Genomic DNA, 21093 nt, shown 5'->3' with positions numbered 1-21093 from the left:
GATGCGCGGTTTACCTCATAACACAAGCCAGCATTTGACAGCAAAGCTAGCCAGCTTGCATGTATGGTAAAAATTGGGTGTTTGTGTGTGTATGTGTTGGATTTTAAGAGAAGCACCACTTTGGTCTATTAATTAAATTTCTGTACATTCCAGAAAACAAAACCAGTGTTTGTTAGTCACAGGGGCTAGGTACTACCTCTGGTGTCAAGCGTTGCCCCTCTCAGTACAAGTGGCTGGGGAACATGAAGGGGGGATAAAAGCTCTCTTTCAAGTTAGCTGGCCAAATTTGGGCTGCAGAGACGTAATTATGCATGACAGAGAGAACACAACATGTTCCCAATCAAGATAAGACCAACAGGTCAAGATTTTCCACGGAGTTCTATTTCACCAACCTTGGAGAACACGTTATCTCAAAGTCAACAAACCATGACAGACCGTTTTCCATCTCCAGCAGGAGCAGGTCTTTTGTAAAGGTTATGGATCTTAATTGCCTTTTCAAGGCAAGTCGCCCGAAATACCTCAATGTTCCACAGGGATAGCTCACAACAGGGAAAAGGAAGAAGGAGATGCACAGTGAAGCAATAGGAGAACGGAATGGCCATTAGAGATACAGTATTATCCTTAGGACGGTCATCTTGATCCTGAGAATTAAGGCTGGCCTGGACAGACCTAAAGGCACTGCATTTCTAATATTTGCCAGGGAGGAGTCCTCCCGTCTCTGTGCACAATTTATCTGCGCCGTGGGGCCCATCCATATCCCATCTCACAGCAAACTGGCTGCTCTGTGGGGTTTGCACATCGCTCTTCAAGGCATAAACATGGCTTCTGCATAAACATGGGTGGCCTTTGGCTAATACTCACACGTAGCATTTGGAGGTATGCTCCAGGTTTAAGTAAAATTCTGCCTGGGGAGTAGGAAGCTGACAAGGGTCCCCCATGAAATCTTTTTTTTCGCAGTCTGGTAGCCAGGATAAAAGGCTCCCCCCCCCCCCCCCGATTGTAATTAGAAATATTTACAATCTAAAGAATTTGCTTTAAAGATTTAATTCTAAGGAGAATTGCATATCTTCAGACTTCTGACAGAGGCATGTGGGAGAAATGGAACTCCAGTTTATTTGCTAAAAACCCTTCTTATCTCTGTTGAAAACAGTTTCTGGAGTGAAAGCTGGCTGTGCACAAGATGTATGGGAGGAGAGAGACACCTCGTGGTTAGATGGAAATCCTGCCTTTATGAGACTTGTTAAAGATAAAGAAGGCTGACTGCCGAAGAATGGATGCTTTTGAATTGTGGTGCTGGAAGAGACTCTTGAGAGTCCCCTGGACTGCAAGGAGAACAAACCTATCCGTTCTGAAGGGAATCAACCCTGAGTGTTCCCTGGAAGGACAGATCCTGAAGCTGAGGCTCCAAGACTTTGGCCATCTCATGAGAAGAGAAGACTCCCTGGAAAAGACCCTGATGTTGGGAAAGTGTGAGGGCAAGAGGAGAAGGGGATGAAAGAGGACGAGATGGTTGGACAATGTCATTTAAGCGACCAACATGAATCTGACCCAATTCCGGGAGGCAGTGGAAGACAGGAGGGCCTGGCCTGCTCTGGTCCATGGAGTCACGAAGAGTTGGACATGACTTAACAACTAACCAACAACTTATATTGTGTAGTTTGAGCCAGACCTTGGAAGAAGCTAGCCATTGGTAAAAACTACTTGTAAGTTATTTTTGGGCAATGTGCAGTGTAACTAGTAGTTTAAATGTTTCCTTTTTAGACACGGCATATACCAAGATCCAGGCCATAGAGCCTGCATCCTGAGCACACTCCTGTACTGCAGTGAGTCCCGGACCCTTTGTGCACGGCAGGAGAGGAAGTTAAACATGTTCCATATGCTTTTTCTCTGACGCATTTTTGGTATCACCTGGCAGGACAAAGTTCCAAACAGAGTAGTCCTAGAACGAGCTGGAAGTTTTAGCATGTATACATTACTGAAACAGCGACGACTACTTTGGCTTGGACATGTCATGAGAATGGCTGACGGTCGGATTCCAAAAGGTCTCCTGTATGGAGAATGAGTGCAGGGAAATGGCCCCAGCTGTGATACAAGATATGCAAGCAGGATCTGAAGGCCTTAGGAATGGACCTCAACAGATGGGAAACCTTGACCTCTGAGCGTTGAGCCTGGAGGCAGGCGGTGCATCATGGCCTCTCCCATTTTGAGTAAGAGATCCTTGTCCAGCAGGCTGAGGCAAAGAGGCAGACCTGAAACCAGCAAAATCAGGGAGCTGGACAGGGGACAGATCATGTTTGTCTTCAGTGTGGAAGGGATGGTCACTCTTGAATTGGCCTTCTCAGCCACACTAGACGCTGTTCCAAGTCCTCTATACAGAGCAAGTTACCATAGTCTCTCAAGACTGAAGGATGGCTAATCAATCAATAATGTCTAGTTAGCAGTGATGGGAAACCTGCAAGTTTTACGTCTTTCCCTTAGCCATCCTAGGTGACCGCATGAGTTGGTTTTGCCTTTTGATCTTTTTGTAAAAACTTCCATGCTGTTGTCTCAGAATTGGCCACTAGAGGGAACAATTGCTGCCTTTTTCTAGCCTGCTCATCATAGCTATGCAATATGCCCCTATTAATTAACATGCAGGGCAGTGATTAAGGTGGGACTGCTGGGGCTTTGTCCCAGGACTCTAACATTTACAGGGCACTAAAATCTGGCCATCTCATGAGAAGAGAAGACTCCCTGGAAAAGACCTTGATGTTGGGAAAGAGTGAAGGCAAGAGGAGAAGGGGACGGCAGAGGACGAGATGGATGGACAGGGTCATCGAAGCGACCAACATGAATTTGACCCAACTCCAGGAGGGAGTGGAAGACAGGAGGGCCTGGCGTGCTCTGGTCCATGGGGTCACAAAGAGTCGGACACGACTAAACGACTAAACGGCGATGACGAAAATCTAGAGGTGACTTTACTGGCTTCCCAGTGTGGTGTAGTGGATAGAGTGATGGACTAGGAGACAGGAGAATAGGGTTCAAATCCCCAGCCAGCCATGGAAACTTACTGGGGGAGTGGAACTGGTATAGCCACTCCTTAAAATATCTCACTTACCTTGAAAACCCTATTAGGGTCATAAGTTGGTTCCGACATGACAGCAGAGTACATACACACACAAATCAGATTAAGCACCACCTCTTCCTTATGCACTTGAGTCCAGGGCAGTGAGATAAACGAAGCCTGAAAGGAGCCTTATCAGTTCTTTATCCAAGGTAAGCATCTGACCTGCATTTGAGGTCCAGGGAGAAGAAGAACCTCCTTCTTCCCAGATGGTTAGGAGGTCAATAGGGAAACCCATTTTTTTTTCTTGTTCTCTTTCTCACATTGTTCTCTTTCTTGGTTATCTATCCAATTGTCCGCATGTCTGTCTACATTTGCTCGTCATGAAGAGCCATGCAAGAGTAGAGTTGGAAGGGAGCCCCAAAGGTCATGGAGTCTAACCCTAGAGAGCTGGTTGTTGTTGTTTAGTCATTAAGTTGTGTCCGACTCTTTGTGACCCCATGGACCAGAGCACGCCAGGCCCTCCTGTCTTCCACTGCCTCCCGGAGTTGGGTCAAATTCATATTGGTCACTTTGGTGACCCTATCCAACCATCTCGTCCTCTGTCATCCCCTTCTCCTCTTGCCTTCACACTTTCCCAACATTCAGGGTCTTTTCCAGGGAGTCTTCTCTTCTCATGAGATGGCCAAAGGATGGGAGCCTCAGCTTCAGGATCTGTCCTTCCAGGGAGCACTCAGGGTTGATTTCCTTCAGAATGGATAGGTTTGTTCTCCTTGCAGTTCAGGGGACTCTCAAGAGTCTCCTCCAGCACCACAGTTCAAGAGCATCCATTCTTTGGTGGTCGTCTTTCTTTATCGTCCAGCTCTCACTTCCATACATCACCACAGGAAAAACCATAGGTTTGACTACGTGTACTTTTGTTGGCAAGGTGATGTCTCTCCTTTTTGGGATACTGTCGAGATTTGTCATCGCTTTCCTCCCCAGAAGGAGGCGTCTTTTAATTTCGTGTCTGCTGTCATCCTCTGCAGTGATCATGGAGCCCAAGAAGGTAAAATCTGTCACTGCCTCCATATCTTCCCCTTCTATTTGCCAGGAGGTGATGGGAGCAGTAGCCATGATCTTAGTTTTTTTGATATTGAGCTTCGGACCGTTTTTTGCACTCTCCTCTTTCACCCTCATTACAAGGTTCCTTAATTCCTCACTTTCTGCCATCAGAGTGGTATCATCTGCATATCGGAGGTTGTTTCTACCAGTAATCTTAATTCCAGTTTGGGATTCATCCAGTCCAGCCTTTTGCATGATGTATTCTGCATATAAATTAAATAAGCAGGGGGACAATATACAGCCTTCTCGTACTCCTTTCCCAATTTTGAACCAATCAGTTGTTCCATATCCATGTTTAGATGAATGTTATTCAAGATATTAAACTTGGGTTTTCAGAAACTTGCAATATGTGATTTTAGATTTCAGGTCGTTGCAATTTCAGCAATATTTTTGTATTACTGCCTTGGGCTTTTTTGAGGACATCTAAACAATACAAGCCTGAAACCGAAACAACAGCAACAATAGCAAAATGAAGAACCGTTTAATTAAAAATCAACAACAATGACGAAACAACAGATTGGCTAAACCACAGATTTGGGGTTGGAAGCTCCGGGACCAATCCATCGTTGTGTAATGGTATTGCACGCCCACAGCAAGTTCGTGGAGGCCTCGTTCCCCTGTTTCATGCTGTGAGGCATGAGAAGGTCCCTGCAGGATGGGGAGGGGAGTTTTCTTCCACCTTGCAACCCAGGCAAACTGGGCTAAACTGGGGGTGGGAAGAGAGGGAGAAGTGACGTCCATGAGAACTGTTTCTTCATTCGTTCGCATGCTGGCTGTTTTGCCCAGTGTGGGAGACCTCAACGCTGAACTTGGGAAAGGCCCTTTATGGGACTTCCCATGCTCGGGGATGCTGGGACTTGTAGTCACCAAGAGAAACACACACACCCCTTCCTCGAGCCTTGCACTGGCTTGACCCATCATAACTGCCAGCACAGACCACAGGATCAGAGAAGACATGCTGTTTCTCTCAGCTCACTTCCAGCTGAAGCCTGGTCTGGTGGAGCTTACCAGTGACCATTTGTGCCCTCAGGACTGCTGGGGGTTCTCTTTCTGCCAGAAGTCAGAAAGGGCTGTGGCTTTCCATGCAAGAAGTCCTGGGTTCAAGTTTCAGTACCTCCAGTTAGATCATGGGATCGCAGCATGTTTTGACAGAAGCAGGAGGTGACTGCCTCCGAGGGTGTGGTTGCATTGCAAGGGAAATGGAATTCGCTGGCATTCCAAATAAGTGCCTTTGCTGCAAAATGGCGCCGGAGAAATTCAGGTTTCCCCCAGTTTCTCTCCACATGAACTGGCCCGACAGGAAGACAGAAGGAAAGCCTTGTTTGCATCTTGATTTGCAGCCCTGCAGGTGGCGCTGCTACAAATGAACTACCTAGTAAGCTGTAAACAAGCACTTCCTCTTTTGTTAGCTATGCCGTCAGCTGGTTTTAGAAAGAGAAATGCTTTGCTCACCTGTAGCTGTTTAATAAAATAAGGGGGGGGGATCTTGCAATGAGCTTTGCTCACCGTTCCTTGAGTGTGTGCTGGTATGGTGGCTTTTCTGTATCACTTCAAACAATGACATGTCCACACCGATGCAAATAGATCTTGTTTTTTTGGAAACCAGAAGCCCCAGAGGAGGAGAGGAAAAAAAAACTACGGATGGGGGGGATTTACTCTGGGCTGAGTCACATCTCACATTGTGTCATGTGGTCAGTGGGGGAAAAAAACCTGAATCAACGCACCCCAAACCCATAGCATTTCCTGCATTCTTTGCTATTGTGGTTGCACTCTTGAGCTAGATGGTCAAAAGGTCTTATTCAGGGTCAGAGAACGTCCTCTGTGCCTCAGTTCCCTGATATTCTTTCAGACTCTGTACCTAGGAATTACTGGATCTCTAGAAAGAAGAGCAGCAATAATTGTGTCACTTGCATCACCAGTACCAGCCTGTACCTTCTAACATCAGCTGTTGCGGTAGCTCTTCACTCAACATAGTAAATGAAAATGGCCATGTGAATGTGGGGATCCCACTTTTTCTGGGGAGAAAATACTGCCCCGAATCTTGTTGTGCACCTCCACCTGTGCAATAAGTACGACATCATTGTCTGGAGTAGATTGCTGAGGATTGAATACTCCCCTTTTTGATTCCAGGGTGGTCACAGCTCACAGACAATGAGACAAAGTTGTGTGCAGCCCGGGACTGAAAAAAAGGAAGTCGTCAATGCCATCTGCTCATGAGGACAGTTTTGCAGGTGCAATCTGCTCATTCTACTTTTGCAGGTGGAACCCACACAACAGGATTTTGGTCACTGCAGCTGGAATCTATCCAACAGGATCCACGAAGGGCAGGTGCACGTTAATATCAGACCATTTTGGGTAAAAAATGGTAGCAATTCATCCAGGGTTGCCAATAACTCAGAGATGGCAAGGCAGCTCAGAGACCTCCTTATACTTACAGTGCTGTCTGAAAAAAAAAAGAGAGAATAATTTCCCCAATGAAAAGAATGGATATGAGCCAATCAGACACAGAGTAGACCCACTGACACAATTGCGGCTAATCAAACATCTTCACAGAAACCATGTTCCCACACTACTCTGTCTGCTGGCCACTTCCCACAGCAGCTATTCAACATTGCTAGGAACACTATCTACGCCTACTTTTTGGTCCTCCAAATTTCGTAATCCCTTCATATAGCTGTGCCAATCTCCTCTCACCGGCCATGCTGACTGAAGCATGCTGGGACCTATGATATAGAAAAAAAAATAACATTCCCAAATTCTGGCTAAGTGGGCAGCAGACACTAGCTGACAAATTCAGCCTTCTCTTCTGTTGCTTAACCGATAAAGCCTTGGCTGTTTAAATTATTTATTTCTGGGAAGCCAGGGCGGTTGGGGATTATACCGAGAAGGGAATGTGACCGAAAAAGGTAAGGTAGGCGTTTGCTTTTTGAATCATCTTTTTATGCTTGGCATAGAGTTCTTTTCTTTGTGATCTCCAGACGGCTCCGGAAAGCAGCTCCTTTCGCGAAGGTCGGAGAACAGAGGACATGGGCGACAGACATGACATCGAAGACGGAAAGGCTTGGCATGATTCGGACCAAATCCCGCACACCAGTATTCCAGGGTGTGATTTTTTTTCCCCAAAGTCTCTGGCCACTTGGTCAGACAGGATCGTAGCTCAGGAAACTCCAGGCTCCGGCTGGTACTGTGTCTCTGTGGCTGTGAAATAGTCCTCCAGGGCGGATTGTAGATAGTCAAAGGTTGGTCTTTCTTCAGGGTTGACTTTCCAGCATTTTAGCATCACTGCGTAAAGTTCCAGAGGACACGAATCTGGGCAGGGCATCCGATAACCCCGTTCTAGGCTACGGATAACTTCATAATTGGTCATAGCTGTGGAAGAGAAAGAAAAGAAATAAAATATAAGTGTATCCTCTCTCTCTCTCTCTCTCTTGCAAACTGTCAAGTTGGAAGTGATGCATGGACCAAGTAACCTGAATGTTTAGGTCCTTTCAAATACTATACAGTGGGGTCTCGACTTACAAACTTAATCCGTATTGGAAGGCAGTTTGTAAGTCGAAAAGTTTGTAGGTCGAATCTGCATTTCCCATAGGAATGCATTGAAAACCATTTAATTCATATCTGCTCTTTTCCGTCCATAGAAACTGATGGGAAACTAATGGGAAGCTGCTATTCTGCCTTCTACCACTAGAGGGGGGATATTTTCTTTTCTTTTTCCTTAGGTCAAGAAAAGTTCAGGAAAGGAGGGGAGAGGCAGGGAACAATTTTCAAAACCACTTTTGAAATCTTTTTTTTTTCAACGAAGCCAATTTTAAAGCATGTTTAACACAGAGACAGGAGTCTGGAAGTCACACCTTAGCCCAGTCTTTGCAAGCCAGAATGCCTGACCCACTGACACAATTGCAGCTAATTAAACATCTTCACAGTTCCTCTATTTCATTTAGACAAATGATTTCTAGCAGACCTGCCAACACGGCAAGCCAGCTCTAGGGGCTTATGTCACCAAGTCTAGAGATCTCTCCTCCTGCTCTAACCCTAAAAGGACCTCCTGATGGCAAGTGTAAGAAAAGTTCCTTTCCTTTTGCCTCCTGCATGACTCTTCCTCTGCAGTAGCTACAGATCCATCACAAGGATAATGGGTAGTGGAATTCAACAGTATCCAAAGGACCATATACCGTATTTTTCCGTGTATAAGATGATACTTTTATCTAAAATCTTTAGACTGAAAATTGAGGGTCATCTTATACATGGACGTATACATGGGGGGGGAGGGATCAAAGTGCTGCAAGACTGCAGGCCTTTGATCCTGCAGCCCTTTGATTGTTGCTTTCCCTCTCCACGCCCTAAGTCCTACGGGGCTTATGAAGTGGATGAAAAGCCTGCGGTCCTGCAGCCCTTTGATGGCTGCTTTCCCCCTCCACTTCCTAAGTTCGCTGCTTTCCCCCTCCACTTCTGCAGCCCTTTGATCCTGCTTTCGTGGGGCTTAGGAAGTGGAGGGGGAAAGCAGCGATCAAATTTTCTAATTTGGGGTTAGAAAAGTAGGGGTCGTCTTATACATCAGGTAGTCTTATACACGGAAAAATACTGAAACCCCCCCCCATTTTCAGTGGGGTTCACCTTTCATCATCCCCAGATCAGCTTCAGTTCTAATTAGAACAGGGGCATACCTTGCCAACCTGCTCAAATATTGCTATGAAGAGCGACTCAATATGCAGCACCCATGCACTCATTCGTAATGCATTTATTAGCTATTTCTTAATTCATACTTCACCTTTCCTCCACTGAGTTCAAGGCTGCAGACCTACTTTATCCTGAGCATGTGTGAATAGCCCAAGGCCAACCAATGAGTTTCATGAGCAAGCGGGGATTTGAACTCAAGACTCTTAGTTCCCAACACTCTAAACTCTGCATCACACCGGCTCTCTAGCTTAACCCCAGGGCCTCAAGTTCAGAGAGGCTACCGTGGAAAAAAAGAACCCATAAAATAACGAGTTTAGTGCCCCTGTTCAGAAGAAACAGCCTCTCCATGTTGCAGCTGTAAGCACGTGAGCAGTTCTGTTTGCTGGGGACACGTGGAAGGTAACAGCAGATATTGATTAAATTAAAAAATGGTTTCTGCCAACCCCAACTTTGGTAATTGATGCATATCGCCTCCTGCTTCGTCAACAAGGGAGGCAATGAAAGATGCAACAGCCGGACTCTCACTTATAAGGCACGTCGAATGCCTCTGTTATACAACAGCTGCATGGGCGACCAGTCCATTTCTGGGCCCGATTCAACGTGCAGGTTATGACCTATAAAACGGAACACTCTCTCTCATTATTCCAGTTTCAAAGGTAGCCTGTGGGTGGAGAAGGACTCTATTTTACCTCTAAGAAAATAACTTAAAAGGATGTCACTTGCATGAGGAAACTTAAGGGAAGGACAGTCAACAGGACCCCCCTATCCACGGGATTCACTTATCCACTGCCTGAAAATATTAAGAAGGTAAAGGTTCCCCTTGACATTTAGTCCAGTCGTGTCCGACTTTAGGGCACGGTGCTCATCAACATTTTCCAAGCAGTAGAGCCAGTGTTTGTCCATAGACAGTTTCCATGGTCACGTGGCCAGCGCGACTAGACACGGAATGCTGTTACCTTCCCACCGTGGTGGTACCTATTTATCTACTTGCATTTTTACATGCTTTCGAATGGCTAGATTGGCAGGAGCTGGGACAAGCGACGGGAGCTCCCTCCATCGCATGGATTCGATCTTACAACGGCTGGTCTTCTGACTTTGCAGCACAGAGGCTTCTATAGTTCAACCCGCAGCGCCACCACATCCCTTTGTGAAAATATTAAATAATCCCCCTGAGAAATACGTATTTGAAATAGTGCCATTCATCACCTTGAACGAACAGCCACGCAATTACTCCACTGTAGCAAAAACTAGCCTCTGCTCAAACAACCAAACGATGTTTTATCACGGGTTATACAGTACCTGGGTAGGGGGACTGACCGTAGGTGACCATTTCGGTTAAGAGGATCCCAAAAGACCAGACATCAGACTTGATGGTGAAAATCCCATAGTTAATCGCTTCAGGCGCCGTCCATTTGATTGGGAATTTGGCACCTGCCAGGGACAGAGAAACTCACTGTGAGAAGCTATTGTGACTTTTTTTTTAAAAAAAATGTACGGTATGCGAACAGTTAAAACAAATTTGCTTTAGTCAATGGTGGCAGAGATGGGACGGGGTGTGAGCAAAATCTACCACTGATCGCAAGTGTAAGAAAAGTTTCCTTTTGCCTCCTGCATGACTCTTCCTCCACAGTAGCTACAGATCCATCACAAGGATAATGGGTAGTGTTGGTAGATGCCTGCCTGCCTGTCTATCTAATCTTATAAATCTCTCTCTCTCTCATCTTATAAACCTACCTGCCTGCCTGCCTGTCTGTCTAGTTTCCCCGAAAATTCTTCTGGTTGCTGCACAAGGGTGGAGGTCAGGGTTTCATTTATTTATTTATTTATTTTATTTAATTTATATCCCGCCTATCTAGTCGCGGTGGACTACTCTTCATTTAACTGGGGCTTATTTTGGGGGTACGCCTTATATTGCGAGCATCCTGAAAAATCATACAAGGTCTTATTTTCAGGTTAGGTCTTATTTTTGGGAAAACAGGGTATCTATCTGTCTGTCTGTCCGTCCGTCCGTCCGTCTGTCATATCAAAGCTGCCTCTTTCACACTCAGCTGACTTATTGTGCTGCAGAGGAAGCCCCTGGACACTGGGCGGCTTGCCAGCGGAGTGTAAGATTTGTCACGTTGTGCCCACTCTGTATTTTCAAGCTCCTCCCAGACAAAAGTAAAGAAGGACAAACCTACTGTATTTCCTACAGTTTCTCCCCACAATGGGGCTTCCTCAGAGATGTGGGCCTGACCAGCCAGGCTTGCAGATTAAGACTGTGTCTACCTTCCAACAAAATCAATCCAAACACAAAGCCTGCCAAACGCCAGACAAACAGGCAAGGGGCATTCCGTGCAACGGCAAACAGACATTTTTCATCATTTGGGAGAGCACCTCTGCAAAACACATGATGAGCCGTACTTGGACTAGGAAAAAAGAGCAACCCTGTTGCCTCCAACTCACGTTTGCCATGTGGAAGGTCATCTAAAATTGTAGCTTATATAACACAAAGCCCGAAGGACTGAACTGACCTTCATGCGCAAGGTATTCATTCTCTATGACCCGAGCTAATCCGAAGTCTGCAACTTTGCAACACAGGGTGTCCGAGACCAGAATGTTGGCAGCTCGGAGGTCTCTGTGGATCGAGTTCATTCTCTCGATGTAGGCCATGCCTTCAGCAACCTGCAAGAACGAAGGACAACGGCTAAATCCAACTATATTCTAACTCAGTTACATGTATCATGCATGTTTTATTTGAGTCAATCCCTCCAGGTTTGAAAACCCATGTTCTCGTCGTTTGGAGAGGCTTACAGAAACATAAACAAAGCATAAACACAACTTGGAGGGGCGCGAGTTCCTGGGTTGGTCGCTGAGGCTGGATACCCAGATTTTGGCTATTGCTGGGAGTACCTTTGCATAATTTAAAACTAGTGTGCCAGCTCCACCCATTCCTGGAGCGGTCTGATCTGGCCACCGTGACAGCACGCCATAGTTGCATGCTGGATTACTGCAGTGCATTGTACCTGATAGACAGATGGATAAAACTTTATTACGGTCAAAGACCAGCCACAAATAAAACATTGAAATATATAAATACTGTATACAGAGGTATACAAAAATATTGGGATCAAATGCAAATACTCGGTTCCGAGGTGAACAACAACGGCATCAAAACATCTCCCCTAAAGCAATTCCAAAATTTCTAGCAAACCGTGCTCTAACTACAGAGGCTCATCCGCTTTTTGGGTTTTCTAAGGCCCATTGCAGCAGTCAGAAATTTGGCAACCCTATATGTAAGAATGGGATTGGAGTCAGACAGCAGCACCTGCATACATGGTTGCTCTGTACAACTAGGAAATTGGCCAATCAGAGGGGAGCACTGCACCTGGAATATTATCGTCGAAGATGCTCAGTCCTCCAGGTGAGGTTATCTGGAAGTTGAATCATGGTGACTGGACTTCTTCCTTATTAGGTTGAAATGTGGCGCTGTTCATCCAAGTACAGTGGTGCCTTGCTTAACGATTGCCTCACTTAACAAGGAAATTGCTGTACGATTAGGTTTTTTCAATCGCTTTTGCGATCGCAAAACGATGGTTTAAATGGGGTTTTTCCGCTTTGCGATGATCGGTTCCCTGCTTCGGGAACTGATTTTAGCTTTACGATGATCAGCAAACAGCTGATTGTCAGGTTTCAAAATGGCTGCTGGCTGAAGAAAATGGCCCCCCGCTGTTTTTAGGAAGGCTTTTTCGCTTAACAGGCACCAGAAAATGGCCGCCGTATGGAGGATCTTCGCTGGATGACCAGGTATTCAGCCCATCAGAACGCACTGAACAGTTTTCAATGCGTTACAATGGGTTTTTTTATTTTGTTTGACGACGTTTTCGCTCTACAGCGATTTCACTGGAATGAATTAACATCGTCAAGTGAGGCACCACTGTAGTTTCTTCGGTCTGAAGTCAACCTAATAAGAAAGCAGTCCGGTTGCCATAACTCAACCTCCTGGTTCTACAGTACATGGAGAAGAGTGGATCACAAGGAATGGGCCATGGCCCAATGTTGGAGCAGATACCTGGCTAGTTGAAGGTCTGCATTTCAATCCCTGCTGTCTCTGGTGAAAAGAATCAGGTGGAACACAGAGTGATGACAAATCTAGGCTAAGTCAAACAGGCCAGAGAAGACAGCTTCCTTTCTTGCTTCACAGGTGTGCCTGGTGGGGGACACGGGAGAGGGCCTTCTCTGTGGCTGCTCCCAGACTCTGGAACTCCCTCCCACTGGAAGCCAGCCTGGCCCCGTTTTCGCTCTCCTTCCTCAAGCAGGCCAAGACCTTTCCCTTCACACAAGCTTTCCCTGAGTGACCGGCTGCCTGAATGGGTTTTTTTAAAAAACAAAAACGGAGGGTTGTGCCTTCCTGCTTTGAATTTGTTTTGGTGTTGCTTATGTTTTTTTGTATGGGATTTGTTTGATCCTTTATATTGGTACTCACTGTAGTTAGCTTTAATATTGTATTTTAATGATGTAGGCTGTGTTGGGTCCTTTTAAGGAGAAAGGTGAGATAAAAATGAAGGAAGGAAGGAAGGAACAAACGAACGAACGAATGAACGAACGAATTGCGAAAAAATCTTTTTTAAAAAACCCACACCACAATTTATATAAAATTTGTTTGAAAAAGACACCAGAACCATGCATTAGAAAGAACAGATGGTTAGCTCAGCTGTTTAGGTCTCGGGAGTTCGATTCCCGCTCTTGTGACTCCTTGACAGGGGATTGACTGGATGATCCATACGGTCCCTTCCAGCTTCTAAGGTTGTTGTTGTTGTTGTTGTTGTTGTTGTTGTTGTTGTCGTTGTTGTTGTTGTCGTCGTCGTCGTCGTTGTTGTTGTTATTATTATTATTATTATTATTATTATTATTATTATTATTATTATTATTATTATTATTATTATTATTATTATTCAAAAATACCAGGCACAGTCAATCAAAACTGTAAAAACGTTGACTGGTATTATATAGCAGATGCAAATTTTAGCTAAAAACCGAAGTATCTGTTAAACATCGGTGCAGTATTATGGTGTTCCTAACATTGCATTTTCTGTAGCTCTCATAGCGTAGTAATAGTGGTTGTTGTTTCTTTAAAAAAAGCAACATTCAAATTATGGACATCCAGACTTAAAGGAAGGAGGTGGCTTCCTCTGCACACGGACACTCGTTCAAGCATTACACGGCCCGGCCAGATTTCAAATGTCACAGAACAAAGCCTGGAGCTTAGCAACATCCCAAATCCGCCATACAATACCGTACTCCCAAAAGAGTATTTTTCCTCCCCAAGTTCTGGGAAAGCAATGGCACCAGACGATTCAAAGATAACTCACTTTCTCTGTTTTGTTTCGCTCGGATTAAAGAGTCACGACAATTTTTTTCCACTCCAAAGAGATTTTGGCTTGGAGGGGCGGGTGGCGGTGGTTGGGTTCTTTTTTTCCACCACGTCACTTTCATGTGGCTTGAAACAGGATATGAGAAAAAGCACACTTTCCACAAAGATCTGGTTTTCTCAGACCGACAGGGCTTGCAAAAATAAATAAATAAATAAAATGAGTTTGCAAAGCCGTTCACCACAATGGAAAGTGAGGGAGCGGCCTCGCTTCCTGTCCCAGCGTGAAGCAGATAGCAGGGGGTGGCTGGTTAAGGCTCAGCTCACGCAAACTGAGGAGAGCACTGGGTGTTCAAGAAACAGGCTGACCACACAGTGGAATGGGGAAAAAAAGAGAACTTTCGAATTGTAGGTCTTGTTTGCAAGCCAGAGCTTAAAGCATCGCCCTGACGTGTTGTCATCATTGAATTTATGTGCAAAAGATGCCGAAATGACGTTGTTTGGGTCTGGGTGGACATCTTGAGGGCTTGCTGTGGGGTGTGCTCAAAATACGTTGTGAACGACTTGATCTAAAATCATTATATCTCCTTCAACATTGCTCGGAGTTCCCATTTTATCCACACCATAAACCCATCATCAAGGTCTGGCAGAACGTTTGTCAACCAAAGGGATTCGCGGCCAAAGGGAGATTTGAATGGGTCTCCTTAAATCTCAGGTTCTCTCTGTTTGAATTAGTCAGAAATTTCCGAAACGTTGGTACGTTCCTCTCAAAAGTAAACTAAATTTGAAAAAAATGGCCCAGCAGCATCTGGACGGGTCAAATTCAGCAGCTACTGAACGGCGGAATAGTTTTAGGTCTCTGGCTGTGGAGCCAGAGTTTGGGATTTCGATTCCCCCACTGGGCCTCCTTCATGAGGGCTGGATTCGAGGATCTATAAGGTTCCTTCCAGCTCTGCAGTTCTAGGATTCTAAGATTCTTATTTCCCCCGCTTGGATGCACACCATAATATGGCGAAGAGAGTTGAGCGTATCATGGAAGCCGAGAACAATCCCTGAACTGTTTCTGAAGGCAAAAATGATAAATCTCAGGCTGTCTGGATCATGAAAAGGGAGGGTTCCCCGGAAAAATTCAATAATGCTGGAGAAACTGGGAGCAGGAAAAGAGGAAGATGAAAAGGTGAGATGGATTGGCTCCCTAAAGGAAACCACAAGTTCGGGTTTGCAAGAACTGAGCAGAACAATTGAGAGCAGGACATTTTGGAGGTCACTCATTCATAGGGTCACGATCAGAGGCGACCGGGCAGCACGGAACAACAACGCCAACAACAATCAGTGTTGTAAGAGGGAAACACATGGGACTTGTTGGCCATGTAGATGTTAAAGGAGAAGGGGAGAAGCTGGAGAGGGGGAGAGGTGACACTCTTCCTTTACAAACAATCCAGACAAAACTCTCAGGTATCTAAATTGGCCAAATTCAGTAGCAGAATTGGGGGGGGGAATCAATTTTCTCAACTACAACGCCCATTAACTCTAGAGCTGCAGCCCCAAAATTAACTTTTCCAAGTTTGAAAGGTAGACCTGTTCCTGACATGTAGAGAATCATATGGTGCTTCCTTATCAATCTTAGTACGGCAGAGCTGGAAGGGACCCACTGGATCATCCAGTCAAGGAGACCCAGTGGAGGAATCCACAGAACTATACAGTAGATCCCAACTTGTGTTTATGAAGAAACACATAAAATATGGAGAGTTCTTCTCCAAAAACCAAGACCAAATGAAATTCCCAGCTTTCTCCATATGAGTCAACTAACACACTCACCTGGGCCGCCATGTCAATAAGCTTTGGGAGATTCAGCTTGGCTCCTTCGTCTGTTTTCAAGAAATCCAGAAGGCAGCCTGGACAGAAGGAGAATGGGATCAGACTGGTGTTCCTCTCACTGTTTTATGTGCTGCAGGGATGAGCTGGTTCGCTCCTTTTGCAAACAATCAGATGATGGAATTACGGGAGTGAACCAGACTTTCCCCAGAGGGTTCCTAACCAAAACTTTCTGGGTCCCTATCGGGGGCTACTACTTTTTCGGTGTGGGTAGGAGGGCTCTGATTTGGTCTGTTTCGAGCATGCACGATCCGTGGAATCCAAAAAAAGCAGAGCTTATGGCTTTTGATTTGCCTTCTGCTTTAAATTTCCCAATATCATTAAGTGGCTTAAGAAGCCAGCTTCACCACTTCACAATAATGGGAAATTAAACACTTCCTCTGCTCCTTGGTGGCGTGGCAGAGGAAGGAAGCAAAAGTTTCAGTTTTTTAAAAAGTCTATTAGGACAGTGCTGAGGTGCTGTCGTAAGAGATGTCTAAATTTTTTCTTAGGGAAAATAAAAATAAGAATTGAGCCTTCCATCAGAAGAAGGAAGGAAGGAGGATGATTTTGTTGTTGTTTTGTTTTCATTGTTTTCCTAAGGGAGGTGGCCAAATAGGGTTACTTGAGGTGTATATGCCATATGGAGGTGAGGATCTCACCAGATGGCATACCAGACTTCTACCCAACCTTATTTAGCTCACTCAAGCCTGCTGTGATTGAGCCATGTAGATAAGCCTATTATGTTTTCTAAAAGAACTGGCTAAATATACATAATTATAGCAATCACAACAGACCAGCTGCCAGATTTCTAAGTGGGCTGATTACAGGGATCACATCCCCCCCCCCCATTACAGCAGATACCAGGCACAATTCAAAGTTTGGGTTTTAACTTAGAAAGCCCTAAACAGCTTGGGTCCAAGCTATCTCAAGGACCATAACTCCCTCAATGAGCCTGATTGAGTGTAAAAATCATCAGGGGAGAACTTTCTTTCCATCCCACCACCTTCACAGGTATGTTTGGTGGGGGACACACAACAGGGCCTTCTCTGTGGCTGCTCCCAGACTCTGGAACTCCCTCCCACTGGAGGCCAGCCTGGCCCCATCTTTGCTGTCCTGTCACTCAACCAGTCATGCAACCAGGTTGTTCACTACTCCCACCTACATGATTTCATTTACTCAGCGCTAAAAATCCCAACAAGATTCTGGTAAGAATTTCTCTTTATCGCCATTCACCATCACATACGAGAGAAATGCTACCAGTAGATAAGGGCCAATAAACCCTTCCTGCCCTCTGTCTTCCAAAGAATCATTGAGCTGGTTGTCCAATTTTCTCTTGAATGCCTCCAAGCATTAGAGTATTCACCATTTACCAAGAAATGTGGTTCTATTGTCATACTGCTCTAACAATTAGGAAGTTTTTCCTGGTACTCAGCCGGGATCTGACTTCCTATGACTTAAACCCATTATTGTGGGATGATGGAGAACAGATTCCGTCCCTGCTATCGTATCTCCCCTTTGTCTTGTTTTCTCAAGGCTAAACATGCCTTCTTCCAAACTCTGTAGGACAAAGTTACTAATATATAAAGACAGAATAACCATTTCTGGGCCAAGGAGATGGAAATCCAGAGAAGACATGGCTACTGCTAAACCGTTGACATTGACAAAGGTCCACCTGTCCACAAGGCTCTTTTACCGTTGGCCATGTATTCCGTCACGATGTAAATCGGCTGCTGCGTGACCACCGCATAGAGTCGGACCAGCTTGCTGTGTTGGAGCCGCTTCATCAAGTTGGCCTCAGCCAGAAAGGCGTCTGGAGGCATACTGCCTTCCTTTAGGGTCTTGACGGCCACCTTCATGTTATTCTTGTAATACCCTGGAAGAAAACAATGGAACGAAATCAACCACAATCAACCACCTTCAGAACATGGCCAAAGAGCCCAAAAACCCCACAACAACCATCAGATCCTGGCCCTGAAAGCCTTCGCGAATACATTCAACCACAGTCGGTTTAGGCATCTTCTGAAAATGCGGTCATGAGATCCTCTCAAAAGAGCTCAAAACACCATGTGCTGGTTCTTCTTCTCAACGCAGCGCTAACTCCCCACACTCCCCTGCGCAACATCTATTCTCAACCTCTTCCCCCACATGCTAAGCTTTGGAACATGGCATGTTGGCATCTAACCAAATCTGGGCCGTGGAGATCCATGAGAAAGGTTGTGGGCCTTCAGTTGATTGCTCAGTTGCATCCGTCCCTGGACATGTCTACGAACATTGGCTCATGCCTTGGCCGTGTCAAAAATAGGCTACTGCGATGCACTCTACACAGGGCAGCCCTTGAGAACAGTACAGAAACTACAGTTGGTCCAAAATTCAGCAGGCAGACTAATTTCAGGGATCACTAAGTACGATCACGTACCCTAGTCTTGGCTCGCCTACATTGTGTGTGTGTTTAGTCGTTTAGTCGTGTCCGACTCTTCGTGACCCCATGGACCAGAGCACGCCAGGCCCTCCTGTCTTCTACTGCCTCCCGGAGTTGTGTCAGGTTCATGTTGGTTGCTTCGCAGACACTGTCCAGCCATCTCATCCTTGGTCGTCCCCTTCTCCTCTTGCCATCACACCTTCCTAACATCAAGGTTTTTTCCAAGGACTCTTTTCTTCTCATGAGATGGCCAAAGTACTGGAGCCTCAGCTTCAGGATCTGTCCTTCAAGTGAGCACTCAGGGTTGATTTCCTTTAGAACTGATAGGTTTGTTCTCCTTGCAGTCCAGGGGATTCTCAAGAGCCTCCTCCAGCACCACAATTCAAAGGCATCAATTCTTCGGCGGTCTGCTTTCTTTATGGTCCAGCTCTCACTTCCATACATCACGACAGGAAAAACCATAGCTTTGACTATTCGGACTTTTGTTGGCAAGGTGATGTCTCTGCTTTTCAAGATGCTGTCAAGATTTGTCATCGCTTTCCTCCCAAAAAGAAGGCGCCTTTTAATTTCAGGGCTGCTGTCTCCATCTGAAGTAATCATGGAGCCCAGGAAGATAAAATTTGACACTGCCTCCATATCTTCCCCTTCGATTTCCCAGGAGGTGATGGGACCAGTGGCCATGATCTTAGTTTTTTTGATGTTGAGTTTCAGACCGTTTTTTGCACTCTCCTCTTTCACTCTCATTACAAGGTTCTTTAACTCCTCCTCACTTTCTGCCATCAGAGTGGTATCATCTGCATATCGGAGGTTGTTGATATTTCTTCCGGCAATCTTAATTCCGGCTTGGGTTTCTTCCAGTCCAGCCTTCCGCATGATGTATTCTGCATATAAGTTAAATAAGCTGGGGGACAATATACAGCCTTGCCGTACTCCTTTCCCAATTTTGAACCACTCAGTTGTTCCATGACCAGTTCTAACTGTTGCTTCCTGTCCCACATATAGGTTTCTCAGGAGACAGATAAAGTGGTCAGGCACTCCCATTTCTTTAAGAACTTGCCATAGTTTGCTGTGGTCCACACAGTCAAAGGCTTTCGCATAGTCAATGAAGCAGAAGTAGATATTTTTCTGGAACTCTCTGGCTTTCTCCATAATCCAGCGCAAGTTAGCAATTTGGTCTCGAGTTCCTCTGCCTCTTCGGAATCCAGCTTGTACTTCTGGGAGTTCTCGGTCCACATACTGCTGAAGCCTACCTTGGAGGATTTTGAGCATAACCTTGCTAGCGTGCGAAATGAGTGCAATTGTACGGTAGTTGGAGCATTCTTTGGCACTGCCTTTCTTTGGGATTGGGATGTAGACTGATCTTTTCCAATCCTCTGGCCACTGTTGAGTTTTCCAAACTTGCTGGCATATTGAATGTAGCACCTTAACAGCATCATCTTTCAAGATTTTAAATAGTTCAACTGGAATGCCATCACCTCCACTGGCCTTGTTGTTAGCCAGGCTTTCTAAGGCCCACTTGACTTCGCTCTCCAGGATGTCTGGCTCAAGGTCAGCAACTACATTGTCTGGGTTGTCCAGGATATCCAAATCTTTCTGATATAATTCCTCTGTGTATTCTTGCCACCTCTTCTTGACGTCTTCTGCTTCTGTTAGGTCCCTCCCATTTTTGTCTTTTATCATGTTCATCTTTGCGCAAAATGTTCCTCTAATATGTCCAATTTTCCTGAACAGATCTCTGGTCTTTCCTTTTCTGTTATCTTCCTCTATTTCTTTGCATTGTTCATTTAAGAAGGCCCTCTTGTCTCTCCTTGCTATTCTTTGGAAGTCTGAATTCAAGTTTCTGTAACTTTCCCTATCTCCCTTGCATTTTGCTTCCCTTCTCCTCTCTGCTATTTCTAAGGCCTCGTTGGACAGCCACTTTGCTTTCTTGCATTTCCTTTTCTTTGGGATGGTTTTCGTTGCTGCCTCCTGGACAATGTTACGAGCCTCTATCCAAAGTTCTTCAGGCACTCTGTCCACCAAATCTAGTTCCTTAAATCTGTTCTTTACTTCCACTGTGTATTCATAAGGGATTTGGTTTAGATTATACCTGAGTGGCCCAGTGGTTTTTCCTAATCTCTTCAGTCTAAGCTTGAATTTTGCTATGAGAAGCTGATGATCAGAGCCGCAGTCAGCTCCAGGTCTTGTTTTTGCTGACTGTATCGGGCTTCTCCATCTTTGGCTGCAGAGAATATAATCAATCTGATTTCGATATTGCCCATCTGGTGATTTCCATGTATAGAGTCGCCTCTTGTGTTGTTGGAAAAGAGTGTTTGTGATGACCAGCTTATTCTCTTGACAAAACTCTATTAGCCTTTGTCCTGCTTCGTTCTGAACTCCAAGGCCAAACTTCCCTGTTGTTCCTTTTATCTCTTGGCTCCCTACTTTAGCATTCCAGTCCCCTAGAATGAGAAGAACATCTTTCTTTGGTGTCAGTTCTAGAAGGTGTTGTAAATCTTCATAGAATTGTTCAATTTCAGTCTCCTCAGCAATGCTGGTTGGTGCATAAACTTGGATTATTGTGATGTTGAATGGTCTGCCTTGGATTCGTATTGACATCATTCTATCATTCTATCATTTTTGAGATTGTATCCCATTTGAGAT

General features: G+C 45.3%; 1 protein-coding gene across 2 annotated transcripts in view; it reads right to left on the bottom strand.

The window, feature by feature from the left end:
* Positions 1–6975: 6975 nt before the first annotated feature.
* Positions 6976–21093, bottom strand: part of BLK (BLK proto-oncogene, Src family tyrosine kinase) — a 45915-nt gene continuing 31797 nt past the window's right edge. For both annotated transcript variants that reach the window (XM_020815234.3, XM_072986741.2), the window contains 5 exons: positions 17725–17904; positions 15993–16069; positions 11338–11488; positions 10124–10255; positions 6976–7516 (listed from right to left, as the gene is read on the bottom strand). In XM_020815234.3, the coding sequence (XP_020670893.3) occupies positions 7305–7516; positions 10124–10255; positions 11338–11488; positions 15993–16069; positions 17725–17904 (752 nt within the window). In that variant the 3' untranslated portion in view covers positions 6976–7304. The remainder of the gene's footprint in view (positions 7517–10123; positions 10256–11337; positions 11489–15992; positions 16070–17724; positions 17905–21093) is intronic.

The sequence above is a fragment of the Pogona vitticeps genome, chromosome 1, assembly GCF_051106095.1.
Source record: "Pogona vitticeps strain Pit_001003342236 chromosome 1, PviZW2.1, whole genome shotgun sequence".
In the NCBI taxonomy this organism is placed as follows: domain Eukaryota; kingdom Metazoa; phylum Chordata; class Lepidosauria; order Squamata; family Agamidae; genus Pogona; species Pogona vitticeps.
This window is presented reverse-complemented; position numbering and strand designations above follow the sequence as displayed.